The sequence below is a fragment of the Saccostrea echinata genome, unplaced genomic scaffold, assembly GCF_033153115.1.
Source record: "Saccostrea echinata isolate AGI-Se365-2 ecotype Australia unplaced genomic scaffold, CSIRO_AGI_Sech_v1 ptg000054l, whole genome shotgun sequence".
NCBI classification, from domain to species: Eukaryota; Metazoa; Mollusca; class Bivalvia; order Ostreida; family Ostreidae; genus Saccostrea; species Saccostrea echinata.
The window spans coordinates 63,893,363-63,908,840 of record NW_026889803.1 but is presented as its reverse complement, the minus strand read 5'-3'; the positions used below and the strand labels follow the sequence as shown (position 1 = coordinate 63,908,840).

The window sequence follows — 15,478 nt, the reverse complement described above, 5'->3', positions numbered from 1 at the left end:
GTTAGTTTGTGAAAAACAAGTAGAAATCTGTTATCTTCATGTATGTAAATTCCATGTCACCTTTTACTGACAACTACACAATCCCATCATTTTGGGTTAGTTTCAAAGTGTCAAAAAAAAAAAAAAAACAACTAAAATTTCTGTGGATAATTTATTATTTTCGCCTTCCATGTCTGTTTGAATTCTGATGTCGTTTATTAAACTGGTTATTTCTGATACCCAGTTGTGCTGACCGACTGGTGATGTCATTTAGAGCAAATGGAGATTGTCCTGACACATAATCAGGGTCAAAAACATCCAGGTGCTGCTTCTTCTTGGCTGCCCTCTGTTGGGGCATTGGTTGATCTTCTGTCAAGATTGGGTTGTTAGAATGTTTACCTCCCCTTGGCAGTGGTATTTGATGCTGCAAAGAACAATGCTTTCTTGAATGTTATATTCATCACTGGTTAACATTATTCAAAATCCATTTCAGTAATTTTAAAAGCTTACAGACTTCACCCATATTTTTTCGGATCACTGAACTCTGAACAGAATGATTTAATTTATGAATTGAATAAATTTCTCAATGATCTAAACTGAAAAATGCAGACAATTTTGAGTAATACCTTCATTCCTTTTGTGGAGATTGGTTTCCGCCGAGAGAGAAAGTAACGAATACTGCCATCCTCTTCCACAGTCATTGATACTTTCTGTAAGGTTCTGTTTCCACAGTAAGGACAAAATTCCTTCATCATATCCTTTGTAATTCTATCAAATTCCAAATATTGATTTCATTTACAACTGTTCATTTCTGTAAACAATCATACGTACTAACTGGAACGGATTTCAAATTTTTAAAAAGGTCAAATGCAAAGTCTTTCCATTAAACTTAAATAATTTTTTTTATTTAAAGAAAAGTAGCTGTTTTAAAAAACTAAACAAGTGATATATCTGTACAACTTTACAATCCAAAATGTTTCAGGAATCTGACATAAATAAAAAATACCCTATACTTGTAATATACATGCCCTCATATCCATTCTTTAAGTTAGGAGTAATATATTTTTTTGCCATAGCCAACCTCTGCATGGTTTTATGACAACCTGCTGACCTTTGACCTGAAAATTACTAGAGGTCATAAGGACCAAACTGTGAAGGTTGATGACTATCAAGCAAAACATTTTCAAGATATTGGTGAAGAGATATCTGATGTGGACATAAAGACTGTATGACAGACATTTTTAAATCTGATATCAGTAGGGAATTGGGGATCATCTGTTTACGATAACAAAGCAATTGGCTGTCAAAATAGTGGTCTAAAATCATTGGTATATACCAACCTACATATAACTAATAACAAATATGCCCCACTTCTTTGAAAGGGGAGGGACAAATGCCCTTGCAGATAAACTTGAAAAGATATTTACTTCATGCATGCAAAGCAGCGTAAAACAAAACTTTTTGCTCTTTTAATCAGCAGTCCATCCACAGATATCACATTGAGTCCCATCTGAATCAGCACATTCTGAAAAGATAAGGAATGTATAAAAATGAAACTCTGCCATTACTAGCTTATGATAACTCTGCTGGTATGTAAAGATCACTAACTAGGTCACAGAGCTACAGTAAAACTTGGTTATAAGAAAGTCACTGGGACCTCCAATTTTACTTTCTTATAACTTAGGTTTTATATACAGTTGAACTTTGGTATCTTGAACACGGATATCTCGAATACCATGGATATGTTGAAGTCATTTTGAAGTCCCAACTACTTATTCCTCAAGTATTTTACTCTGGATATCTTGAATCCTCGGTTATCTCGAAGTATTTTTTCAGTCCCTTCAGTTCGAGAAAACGAGGTTTGACTGTTCTGTATAAGAAACAGAGTAAAAAGTCATCAAGGGGATTCATAAAAAATCCTTATATTGGAGATTTCCTTATAACCGAGTTCTTTTCAACCAAGTCTTACTGTATGTATTTAGAGATACAAGCATTCTGAGAGTATTGCATTAGCAATACTAGTCCCCTACCGGCAAGTGTAACCTGGTTCCCATTAAGAATTGAAAATGCTATAATTCCATCAAAAATCAATGAAACGGGATGAAATGCAAACTTGATCTATAACTAATCAAGGTAAAGTCACAGCTCAATATCTGAAAGCGTTTAGAAGAAAATTGCGGAAAACCCCTAAAATTTGAAAAGGCCGTAATTCCGTCAAAAATCAATGAAGCGGAACGAAATGCAAACTTGATCTGTAACTCATCAAGATACACTCACATACCAAAAATCAGCTCAATATCTGCAAGCGTTTAGGAAAAAAGTGCGGAAAACCAAGTGGGACAGACTGACAGACAGACAGAGGGACAGACAGACAGACAGATGGATGGACAGACTCAGAGGAAACCTATAGTCCCCTCCGGTTCCACCAGTAGGGGACTAATAACAAAGAATGTAAGCATACAAAAAGTAAATTATGGCATACGTGTATAATACAGTGAACTGTTGAAACTAGAGGATTGATAGTTCAAGTTGTAAGAAGTGAAGTGACAATAGTTCTTGATTAGCTTTTCATTTGAAAGTTTGCTACACCCAAATTCATACAGAGATGTTTTGATGTGTTAGTCAATCAAAAAAAAGGAAAAGAAATATCTAGGATTATTTAAATATACATTTACATATTGTACTCTAAACCAACTTTTAATAGCGTCATCATTTTTATTAATCCCCTACCGTTGAAACCGGAGGGGACTATAGGTTTCCTCTGAGTCTGTCCGTCCGTCTGTCAGGCTGTCTGTCCCTCTGTCTGTCTGTCAGTCTGTCCCACTTGGTTTTCCGCACTTTTTTTCTAAACGCTTGCAGATATTGAGCTGATTTTTGGCATGCGAGTGTATCTTAATGAGTTACAGATAAAGTTTACATTTCTTTCCGCTTCAATGATTTTTGAAGGAAAAACGGCCTTTTCAATTTTTCAGGGTTTTCCGCACTTTTTTTCTAACACTTGCGAATATTGAGCTGATTTTTGGCATGTGACTTTACCTTGATGAGTTATAGATCAAGTTTGCATTTCATTCCGCTTCATTGATTTTTGACGGAATTACCGCATTTTCAATTTTGAACGGGAACCAGATTACACTTGCTGGTAGGGAACTAGTATTGCTTATGCAATACTCTCAGAATGCTTGTTTGAATTGTTAGTTTCAAACTTATCCATGATGACTAAGTTTTGCAACGGAGGAAGTATTTTACATAAATACATAATGAAATAGTTTGTGGAAAAAAATATTCGTGAGTAAAGCAAGGTCACAAAACTCACGGATATTTCTAACACGCAAATAAAAGTTGGTTTATAGTACCAGGGTAATCTGTGCAATATGACAAACCTCTTTTACAAAATAACAGACTATACATACAGGCGTTACTGTGCATTCATAAAATGTACATGTTGAAACCTCACACACATTAATATTAATATAACCAGTGTTCTTTTTCATCAGCTGAACTTTAAACTTTAATGATTGTTAATTTTAGATCAACAGTTTTTTAATGTTCTGAAATCACAACCCCCTATGAACCATACAGTGCACAGGAGAGGAAAGGTCAACAGACGTTATTACTTAAAAAATGAATTTAATTTTTGAAGATTCATGAGAACATGAACTACAACGCTTCACGCCGGCATATTTCATGAAGTGTGTTAGCGCTTCATGATAAATATGCCGGCGTGAAGCATTGTCGTTCATGTACCTCATGAATTTTCAAAAATTAAATTCATTTCTTATATTTACATTATTTTTCTGATGTGTTTTCACAAGTTACGCTATTCCACTGTCATTTTTTAAAGCAAAACAGTTTGCACTATAGTTTTGACGTCAAGTACGGTATTATGACGTAACAATGAAGATATTCATGCTCATCTCATGGTAGTTCATGAGAAAATGAACGATCTTCTAATTTGCAAAGAATCTTAAGGAAAAATACTTGAAAATGTAAATATTGAGAGATGACAACCTCATACATCTTAATTCTTGTCATAACTTCTTTTTTAATATCTAAATTTCTTGAGTTGAACTTTCCACAATCACAATTTTCAAACATTATCTCCTTTAACAATGATTGTGACCTAACATACCTGCATAGCAAAGTCTGTAGTCACACAGCCTACAGGTACTGCTACTTTCTCTTGATCAGCACTAGTCATCTTCTGTTTCAGTGAGGTGATATTGCTAGGTGTTATCCAGCCATCATCATCATCATCATCTTCATCACCATCTTCTTCAATCCCTTCATCTTCCTCCGTCTCTTCCAGCATTTCAGCAGTCACAGTAAGCCCCTCCTCTCTTTGCTCTCCACCTGTCTCACTGGTTTCTGTTGAATCTATGGTAAGATTTCCCTTTGATTCAATTGTCTGTGATTGGTTAACATCATCAGTCAGTAATTTTATGTCTTGAGAGGTGTTCACTGATTGGTCATTTAAATGTTCTTTTGGTGTTGTTTGGCTCTCTGTTTCTGGTAAGTCAGATGTTGTGGTACATTCTGAATTGGTTCTATTTTTTGAGTTGTCCTTTAATGATACAACATAATTAATACAGCACTTAAATTGTGTATATTTAAATGTCTAAATGGCATTGGAATTGTGCAGAAATTTTCCAAAGTACTTGAGGAATAAATTTAATACCTACCCAAGTTATACTCTATAACCTGGGTATGGGCAGATTGCACTATATAAACTGTAAAGTGGTTTCTAAAAAGGATTTAAACTGTTCTAACCCAGGTTAATGTAAACTGTTCTAACCCAGGTTAATGTAAACTGTTCTAACCCAGGTTAATGTAAATTAAATCCAATCCAGGTTAGGGCTTTTTCAGTAAAAATTATCTGAGGGGGTGGAGTTGGTGGTGGTGGGTGGGGTGGGTGGGGGAATGTTCATTTTTGTATTCTCAAGGATTAATATATTTTATACTGGAAAGGGGGGGGGGCTCTCTCTCCAGTTCTGAGCTACCAAGTTATACTATAACTAAAGTGTAATAAAACACACATCTTAATATTCTCGAGACCAACCTGCAAGTGTTGTACCAATCAAGAGTTTCTCGTTTTAGGATACATATTATAACAACATAAGTGATTACTATTTGAAGGTGGGAAATAGATCATGTAAATGCAAGTAATTAGTCATTTTGCTTCCGTTAATCTAACAAAATCCTTCCTTCATTTTAACACCCTCTCTTTTCATGCTCTACTAGAAATAGATTCACATGCCTTGGAAAATGAAAATGATTATTACATAAAGTGAAACTGATTGTATCAATAATCACTTATTCGTAACATATCTATATTATAGAACTTGAAGATTTTTGGGGGGGTTTTTTCTCCTTCGTCAGAGGGATTGACAAGAGACTGAATTCTCTAGGTGGTGTTGATAATTGCAATTCTTTTCAATAGGTTACGAGGGGGTTCTAAAAATCTGTGGTGTTCCATCCCCATCAGATAATTTTTACTGGAATAGCACATACAAAAGTATAACTTGGGTAGCTATTAAATTTATCCCTTATAGGTTAATTTAATATCATTAAGAGTAAAAAATAAGACTTTTTTCATAAATGCCCTCAAATTGTACAAATTTTAAAATGTAACATCATGCAGATTGATACATTTTTGACGTGTCATTGTGACGTAAGCAACACAGGTTATGCCATATATACAAATTTTTCTATCCAATTAAATGGCAAGTTCCAAGCAGAATTAAATTTTTATTTTTTAAATCAATTTTAAGTTTCTTACCTTAGCAAGGTAAAACCCTGCTATAGATGTTGGTTTTTCTAGCATTGCTTTAGATGTTGTCCATTCAATCTGTGAATAAAACAGATTATGGAAATGCAATGTAGGGAGGAAAAAGAAAAACGTCTAACCATGACAATGTGAAAATGCTCATAATGAGAAGATTGTTAAATCTTGTTTTGAAACAATAAGATAGGATTTTATCTATTAGTCAGAGTATTTCTTTCAAAATCACAATGGTCATTTCTTTACCCTGTTTTGTTTGTTCTACATAAGATAATCTCTTATTACCTGTATCAAATTGACCACATTTATACCTTATTACCTGTACCAGTTTGACCATATTTATACCTTATTACCTGTATCAGTTTGATTATGTTTATACCTTATTACCTGTATCAGTTTGACCATGTTTATACCTTATTACCTGTATCAGTTCAATCATGTTTATACCTTATTACCTGTATCAGTTTTATTGTGTTTATACCTTATTACCTGTATCAGTTTGATTATGTTTATACCTCATTTCCTGTATCAGTTTGATTATGTCTATATCTTATTACCTGTATCAGTTTGACCATGTTTATATCTTATTACCTGTATCAGTTCAATCATGTTTATACCTTATTACCTGTATCAGTTTTATTGTGTTCATACCTTATTACCTGTATCAGTTTGATTATGTTTATACCTTATTACCTGTATCAGTTTGATCATGTTTATATCTTATAACCTGTATCAGTTTGATTATGTTTATACCTTATTACCTGTATCAGTTTGACCACATTTATACCTTATTACCTGTATCAGTTTGATTAGGCCAAATAAAAAAATATGTGTGGTTCCGGTTACCCGACCGTCCCTATTTTATACCCCCGACCCTAAACTTTTTTCTGGCAATTTTCATATTTTTTCCGGAATTTTCCCCGCTTTCCGTCATCGGCTCCGGTATTAGTTTTATTTTCAGCAATGGCAGCCTCCATGCAAAACATCGTTTCAAAACTTAGTCAGTTAGTGCAAGTGTTCAATTAATTAATAGTGTTAAATCTAAAGAAAGCTAGCATAGCGCAGAAGCATTCATTTTTTTCCAGCACCATTTTTTTTTTTTTGCTTGCCAAAATTAAATAAATATACGTTCACAGACAGCTGGCCAGGTAATATGCCTTTGGGAGTTAGGGAGAAGATAACATGAGAAAACATCATTTGATTGCATTGATTACGCAAGAACTAGCCCAATGTGTAAGATAGATTAACTTGTAAATTATGAAATAATTTAAATCAGATCGTTTCTTTTAAACCGAAAGTAGAAAAAAAAAAACAGTTGATGAGGAAAAGTGAAAAACAAGACAGCTGATTTTACCTGAATAGTCAACTCACATAGTACCAATTTATATGAGCTTGGAAGTATAAAGTCTTCAATGAGGCAAAAAGTTTTCATTGTAAGAATTTAAAATTTTAACAATATTACATATATTTCCTCTGACAGCTCTTAGCAGTACTCTATGTCCGTTTTCTAGTTTATCGTTCAAAATTTATTATTAAATAAAATAAGAATTACTCTGGATAAAAGTCATTAATTTCATTTATAAACATGGATTTAAAAAAAGGATATTCATCACGAACTCTTTTTTTTACAAAAAGAAATTGATAAGAATGTTAGTGTGTTTATTATTTTTGATTTAAAAATATTTGTTTCATATTCATAACTAGGGTGTCCCTATCAATGTTGACTTGTATATTATCACGCCACATCTAAACGCCACTTGCAAAGCAGTGATAGGTATTATTTAGAAAAATTTAGAAAATCATTTTGTAAAAAAAAAAAAAATTCCCTACCTACCTACCCTAATTTTTTTGGAGGTGTAACCGGAACCACACATATTTTTTTGTTTGGCCTTATGTTTATACCTTATTACCTGTATCAGTTTGATTATGTTTATACCTTATTACCTGTATCAGTTTGACCACTTTTTTATACCTTATTTCCTGTATCAGTTTGATTATGTTTATACCTTATCACCTGTATCAGTTTGACCACGTTTATACCTTATTACCTGTATCAGTTTGACCATGTTTTATACCTTATTACCTGTATCAGTTTGATTATGTTTATACCTTATTACCTGTATCAGTTCTATCATGTATATACCTTATTACCTGTATCAGTTTTATTGTGTTTATACCTTATTATATGTATCAGTTTTGTGTTTATACCTTATTACCTATATCAGTTTGATCACGTTTATATCTTATTACCTGTATCAGTTTGATCATGTTTATACCTTGTTATCTGGAACAGTTTTGATGTGATCTGATCCAACATTTTCTTTCTCTAACTGATATGTCAAAGCAATGACATGTATATCCACTGATGAAAGACTTTTGTAATCCCCCGTCTTCTTTGAAAACTCTGTCACTGTAAACATAGAATGCATTATTGTAAAATTAAACCTCAATAGTTCTTGGTTCTGGTTAAATTATTGTATTTAGATCAGTGAACTCAAGTCACAAAATACTTTAAAGGGGCCTAGACACAGATGCATTGTTGTCTTCTTTAAAAAAAAACAAAAAAAAAAACTTCTTTTTAGTGATTTGAAATTACATGAATATATTCTAAGATTTCAATGACAACGGCATTCTTTAAAACATCAAGTCGAACACTTGTGTTTGTAAACAGGGCACAAGCTCTGTTACTGTTAGTGTTTATGTTTTACAGTATGTGTTCAATTTGTTTAGTCTGCATACATCACTGAGCACAGACTGACTATACTGGTGAGTTGGTTTTGCTTTCTTGCATTTCTACTCTGAACTTTCTGGATTATAGCTTTCATATTTTTCATTAATACACAACAAAATTTTTACTTCTCCTAAGTAATATGGATAAAGTTTACTTTGTGAAAGTGCAAGGATGTATGTCAATCAAACGTGTCCCAAAAATCATAGTTATGATAATTTCCAGATAAAAGACTTTTCTTAACATGCTTTTAACATATGGTGGAAAATGCTCTAGCAACATATATGTCATGATATTGTTTAGAAAATTTTAGAAAATATGAGCTTCAAATCTGTGTCCGAATCACTATAACTTTCACTTAGCTAATCTACAGTATGTTGCTAGACTCAACAAAGAAATATGTCAACACATATCTCAAACCACAAGGAAGGAACAATAGATATTTGGTGGCTAAAATTGTTATTACTTTATCAGCAAAAAATGTATCATCCCTTATTCAGGGTGATGAATACAAAGTCTGGTAAACTAATAGCTTCTGTCCTTCAAAAATCCTGACATGTCTGGTAAACTGGCAACTAATAGCTTCTGTCAATCAAAAGTCCGAAAATGCTGGTAAACTAGCAACCGATAGCTTCTGTCCATCAAAAATTCTGACATGTCTGGTAAACTAGCAACTGATAGCTTCTGTCTGTCAAAAGTCCTGACATGTCTGGTAAACTGGCAAACAATAGCTTCTGTCTGTCAAAAGTCCTGAAATGTCTAGTAAACTGGCAAACAATACATGTAGCTTCTATCTGTCAATAGTCCTGATATATGTAGAACATCATTGAGAAAATCTTTATTCAATTTTCTTCCTTCAAAGTTGCTTGGACTGGCACACCTTCATCTGATATGTCTCAGTAAAACAGGTACATTTTGTACTAAACACCAGATTACTCTGAAACCCTTCAAAGTGTGACTTTACTTCTTGTGGACCAATAAAGTACACTTGTGCAATGTTAGGTATTTCAACATCAAGTAGTTCTCAAGAAAAAGTTCTGTAAACTCCTTATAAAATACCCATGTAAGCTTAACAAAGAGCACATGTGACAGAATTATAATTTATGGTAACTGTACCAATTTTGATGCATTCTGGTGTTGGTGTTTTAGGAATTAGTTGATAGGGTAACACCTGCAGCCTCTGTAGAGTGGCTTTGTCCTTGATTTCATTTACTACTTTTGGAACAGTGTAGATCTTTAATCCAATGTTCTGAAAACAAGAGGATAAATTATAGTAGTGTGTTCAACAAGCAGTGCTCTGTGTCGCTAGCACTGTGACTTCTTATGAAATGCCTGGGTGAAGAGAAAATTCAAACAATACACATTGATCCTAATGAATTTTTTTCTGCAATTACCTCGAGACCCCAATGCAACACGAATGTATCTTACTGCTAACTTTATTCTCGCAGTAACAATAAATGTTCATTAAAAAAATCACCTTGATTTAATTGATATTGCGTAAAGTTCCGCATATAGAAACTAAAAGTAGATTAATGTTCTTCGTTTCAAAAATTGCAGTTTTCAGATTTTGTAATGGAAATACAGCTAAATATAAGACGTCACAATCTACATGTGCCAAATGTCTCATTGTGTGAAATTTAATTTTCCATATCAAAGACATTAGGACTGACACCATTTCAAAATCTAATATGTTGACGTTGCGACCGCTGGGGGCAAATGTTTTCCCAGAAACAACTCCCCCCATGTAACAATCACTATCTGAAGATAAAATGTCCCGATTATTTATGCAAGGCGTAGATTGAGCAAATCATGCATGTTTTGACCACTGGATCGCAGTGAATATGAAATCTGTCAAATAGTTTCGAAGTGTTTGAGAATACTATATGTATATGGTAGCTGGACCAAAGACCAAGACAAAGTTTAAATATTGCTGTCTTCCATGGGATATTTGGTTTTTTTTTTGGTAAATACATCTTACAAATACCAAAAAAAAGACGAAACCTACATCTCTTCCGACTCTGAAGCAGTGAAAATATACTTCCCCATTAGCTGAAAACGCCTCCCCCATACTTTTTAGCAACCCCCCCCCCCCCAACGTTACCCATTGTATACCAGTGTTTGGTCACAAATTCACTGTTGTATATAGCCCCAAAACATTTAGAACTTTGATTGCAATTGTGCAGAAAAAGACACATCTTCAAGCAGTGCTTGAAACTCGTGGTAGGATTATCTAGACATGCAGGGCTGACTGCAAGTGAAAGTTGTCAGTCCTGCCAAAACTCTACTAGCCCGAGAAAATAAAAGTCTTTTATACATTTTTTTAACAAAAATGTGAATTGGGCACGATCACCATAACTTCCATTCCAAATCTATAGGCTTTCGAATTCTACCCCTTTACTGGTTACAGTTAGCTGCTGATACTATTAGTTGATTTGAGAGATATTTATCAAATATATGAATTTTAATTTATGGCGAATTTTAACACATCCAGCCGGGCTTTGAAAGGTGCAAATCTGTTCGTCCGCGGCAAAATTTGTGCGTCTCAGGCAGTCAGGCGCACAGTTATTTCAAAGAATGTCAGACATCTCGGCCCAACGACACCTCGGACCATTGACATCTCGACCCAATGACACCTGGGGCTCGTTTCTCAAAAAGGCCTACGACCAGGCGTAAGCTTAGTCCGGACTAAGTCAGTGACTAAACCCCAAAATCGGACTAAGTAGCGTTTCACAAAAAGGCGCAGACTTAGTCGAGACTAAAGTTAAGCTTAAATCTAGGCCTCCTCATGAGTAGGCTTAAGTTCTTAGTCTGTACACAACTTGAAAAAAGTGGCAAGTGTTTTGATCAAAAAGATATAACAAAAATAATCATTTTGTACTTATACGATAAAATACCTATTCATGTACATATATGATATGCGAAAAATCGTGAAATATACAATTATTATGTAGGTAAATAGAAAGACAGTAAAATCCAGCGAGGATGCAGACTTTTTTTCCGTAAAAAGGTTTGATGAGCTAGAAATTTGTAAGAATTTTGAATTGTGAAACTGGGTAAGATATTAAGAAGTACCCGAGTTTTAAAAAAAGCAGTCAGGCGTAGTATGGTGGAGGGGGTTGCAACCTTCCCGTTTTTTCCAGTAATGGTGTTTTGTGTTAAAAATTAAGTTGTAATTTAGGCTGACTTACACTTTCAGTATTTGATTTCTTGTACTGTTTGCTGAATATCTTGGTTACTCAATTACCTTCCCCCCTCCCCCCCCCCCCCACACACACACACACACACTGGGTCCCTGATAATGTGTTATTTTTGAAATAGATAATGTTTTTGAAAAAAAAAACCTCAAACAATATACATTTTATATAGTTTCAATAATAAGAAATATTCGGTAATTATGCCATCAATTAAGTTAATACACCTTTTACCTTAGTTTCCCCTTTAATTAAATATGTTTATAGAACAGAAAAATATGAATTTGTAAAATGTTCCAGTAATTAATTATCTTGTCCTTAGTAGTGTTTTTTCCTATTTCAAAGGAGTAACTGTCATGGCATATAAGGCGTACAGATGGGTATATCATTATTTTTTAAACAGGTACTTGTTTTTAATTAATTTACAATCTATCGTACTTTTGTCAGACGAATTTTGTTTGAGAGTGTCTTTTGATCGATTTATGAACAGATAAACACTTTATATTACATGCATTTGAAAAGAAAATGGTCAATAACGTATTAAACATGTTTTTTTTTATTGTAAATGAGAAACAGTTTCAAATTTTTCTGTCATTTAATGCATTATACTCATAAAACGTATCAAGAAGAAGAAATTTTGCTTATCTAAAAATATTTATGAATATGGAAGTCATGACTTGTTAATATCATTATATCTAGATGAAATCTTCAAGAAACATTCTGCATCTATAAAAGAAATACATGTGTTTAAGAATTGAGAGTGTTTGAGAATTCATGAGGACATGAAATACGACGCTTCACGCGTACGCCGGCGCTTCATGATAAATATGCAGGCGTGAAGCGGTGAAGTTCATGTGCCTCATGGATTCGCAAAAATTAAATTCATATCTTATATTTACATTATTTTTCTGATGACTTGCCACATATTTTTGTCATTCAACGATCATTTTTGAAAGAAAACAAAGTTTGCATTAAAATAGTTGACTTTAATCACATCACAATGGAAATATTCTTACTCATCCCACGGTAGTCCATGAACTTTTTTTAATTTGCAAAAGATGTTGAGGAAAAATATTTGAAAAATGTAAATATAATATGATCATATTCTTAATAGAAATTGAAACGGAACTACTAGGTTTAACAGAAAAAGATGGTGATGTTGAAATTTGTACCGTTCCCGATCTAAATAAATCTGATCCCGACTGGAAATTATTAAATGAAAATATTTCAGAAATTTATAAAAATACTAGACTGCTTGCCTGTAATATGGATTAGAAGAAATTAATTAACTATTTATCATATATATTTTATATTATTGATAAACTAAAAATACTCGATTGACTAATTAAGCTTTTGCAAACCTTTACTGAGAATGTGTGTGCTAATGGAAATGTTGTATATGCGTATTTTTTACATGGACTGTGTAAATTATCATATCGATATCAATGTTATACTGTATGTCAAAAGTGTAATACATGTATTATAATACATGTATCAGTTTGAATGCCAAGAAATTTTAATTAATTCAGTTAGAATTGATTGTTATGAAATTGTAAATTCAATACAACTAATAAATTTCCAAAAATCTCTTATCCATATTTTAATAATATATGATTTCATAATTGTTAAATTATCCACAGGTCCGTAGAACGCGGTGGGACCAGGGGGCCCCGGCCCTCCACTTTTTCTAAGTGTAGTATTTTGCTATATTAAATTTTCCTTCAGATGCTGGTGCCAACCCCTCCCCCCATCCCATTTTGTCTCTGTAAGGTCAATCACTGACAAATTCCATAATTCCATGACTTGGACAGTTAATTAGGTTTTTGACTTGGACAGTTAATGAATTTTTTTTTTTGGGGGGGGGGGGGGGGGTGTCCTCAACTTTTGAAACCGTTGCTACGAACCTGTTCCAGGCCTTTGCCACTACCTTATGTGTATTTATCTTAATGTAAAACATAAATGAAAAGACAATATAGCTTATTTTCAAAGGAAATTTACTTCAGTAAAATTCTTTATGCTAAATGTACTCCAATTTTTCGCAAGTACGTATGCTATGTACAAAGTTTGGGTTTTAATGTACGATTGTATATCACAGTGGAGTACATGCATGTTTATGTTTTTCTAATGTAATTTGTACCCATAAAGATTTTTTAAAATTTATCTGAGCGTACAAAAATAGTTATTTAATTTTTATGCTGTAACCTTGAAAATATGTATACAGATTGATTTGCATAATATATAAATGTATGTTTGAAAGATGGCGAATAGAGAAAACATGCACGCGCACTAGTGCTATCCGTGCCTTACTTCTGTATTTAGGTTTAAATTCAATATTAATTTGATCCGCCACATGTAATTATAGTCTCTAAACCAAATAAAATACGATCTGCGCATGCTTAGTACTTAGCGGAGAGGTCTTTGTCTTAGGCCTAGTCTTACGCCGCTTTCTGAAACGCGATTTAGGCCCGTCTAAATTTTGGCGTAACTTCCTTAGTCGGACTAACTTAGGCTGAAATCTACGACTTTTTGAGAAACGAGCCCCTGGGCTCTGACTGGTTGGCCCAAGATTTAAGACAGGTCGGCCCATATATAAGACACCTCGGCTCAAACAAAATTTTATTTCGAAATATATATATATATATATATATATATATATATATATATATATATATATATATATATATATATATAATTTCCAATTCGCGACTTGAATAAAATATTGACTGAAAAAAGTAAATGAGTAAACAATCAATTTTTTTTTGATTATAAAAAGATAATAGAAATTCAAGATCATAAGTAAGAATTGGTAATATTTTGATATATAGTTTAAATTAGTGTATATTAAGGGCATTTTCCAAAAGAGATAGATGTTAGTTAAAGACTGATCTGATCTGATTTATTTATTTAGAGAAATGAACCAATTATAGGACCACCCCCCCCCCCCACCCCCCACCCCCCCCCCCCCCACCACCACAACCACCCCCTATTTGATTTTTTATTTTTAATTAAAAATCGTTAAAATTTTGCTTGGGCCGAGGAGTCTTTTATATGGGCCGTCGTGTCAATAATTTTGGGCCGACCTGTCAGGGCCGAGGTGTCAGATGTGATGGGCCGAGGTGTCGTTGGGCCGAGATGTCTGTCTACCATTTCAAACACTGCTTCAAGAGTGATTTTTTCATGAATTGTTCTCAGATGAGTTTAAAGTTGAATATTATCACTGCATCAAAATGCGATTTTTTTCTGCACATCCTGAGAAAAATTCTTAGAAAAAAGTTTGATTTAGTAGCTAAATAAAGCTACTTCAGTAGGTAAATAAAGCTATGTAGGTAATTCAAGCTACGTAGTTAAATCAAGTGATTGTACCAGACCTGTACCGTGTAAACAACTGCGCTCGCCTCAACGGTGGCACCGTAAAACATATTATCAGTAAAGTCAAAATAAATGAAAGACAGGTGTAAGTCCTACCAGTGAACCTCGCAAGCGTAGCGGATGTTTACTAAGCTCTTTGATAGGATTTATGCCTGTCCCTCATTTATTTTCATTTTGATTTTATTAGTGCTTTCAGCATGGGACGTCTTAAGAAAAATAATTGACCACTCCCTTTTACAACTGTGTTGAATAATTCATTTTCTCTCATAATATAAAACGACCTTCTTACCTGAAGTGGAGCATTGCGAATAAATGCCCCAGAATCGGCAACAACGTGCTTTATTTTGCTGTCAGACATATTGATATCGATGTCAATATGGTTTTCGGATATATTTGGAATGAATTTGTTCCAAAGTTCCAGTTTTAGAGAAC

General features: G+C 33.6%; 1 protein-coding gene across 1 annotated transcript; it reads right to left on the bottom strand.

Annotated features, from left to right (window-relative positions):
* Window positions 1–132: 132 nt before the first annotated feature.
* Window positions 133–15,418, bottom strand: LOC133172661 (RNA-binding protein NOB1-like). The gene is made up of 8 exons (XM_061307599.1): window positions 15,336–15,418; window positions 9,603–9,735; window positions 8,035–8,168; window positions 5,756–5,824; window positions 4,109–4,540; window positions 1,407–1,504; window positions 606–747; window positions 133–403 (listed from the first exon to the last, which is right to left on the bottom strand). The coding sequence occupies exons 1-8, from the start codon at window positions 15,402–15,404 to the stop codon at window positions 155–157; spliced, it is 1,326 nt and encodes a 441-aa protein (XP_061163583.1). The 5' UTR covers window positions 15,405–15,418; the 3' UTR covers window positions 133–154.
* Between the last annotated feature and the right edge of the window lie 60 nt (window positions 15,419–15,478).

What these genes read in the sequence shown, in the direction of transcription:
- LOC133172661 (XM_061307599.1), bottom strand. Translation starts at nt 15,404, where the DNA reads ATGTCTGACAGCAAAATAAAGCACGTTGTTGCCGATTCTGGGGCATTT. An exon ending in ACCAGAATGCATCAAAATTG is followed by an intron (nt 8,169 to 9,602) that starts GTACAGTTACCA and finishes CTATGTTTACAG; the next exon opens with TGACAGAGTTTTCAAAGAAG. An exon ending in CTACAGACTTTGCTATGCAG is followed by an intron (nt 1,505 to 4,108) that starts GTATGTTAGGTC and finishes TTATCTTTTCAG; the next exon opens with AATGTGCTGATTCAGATGGG.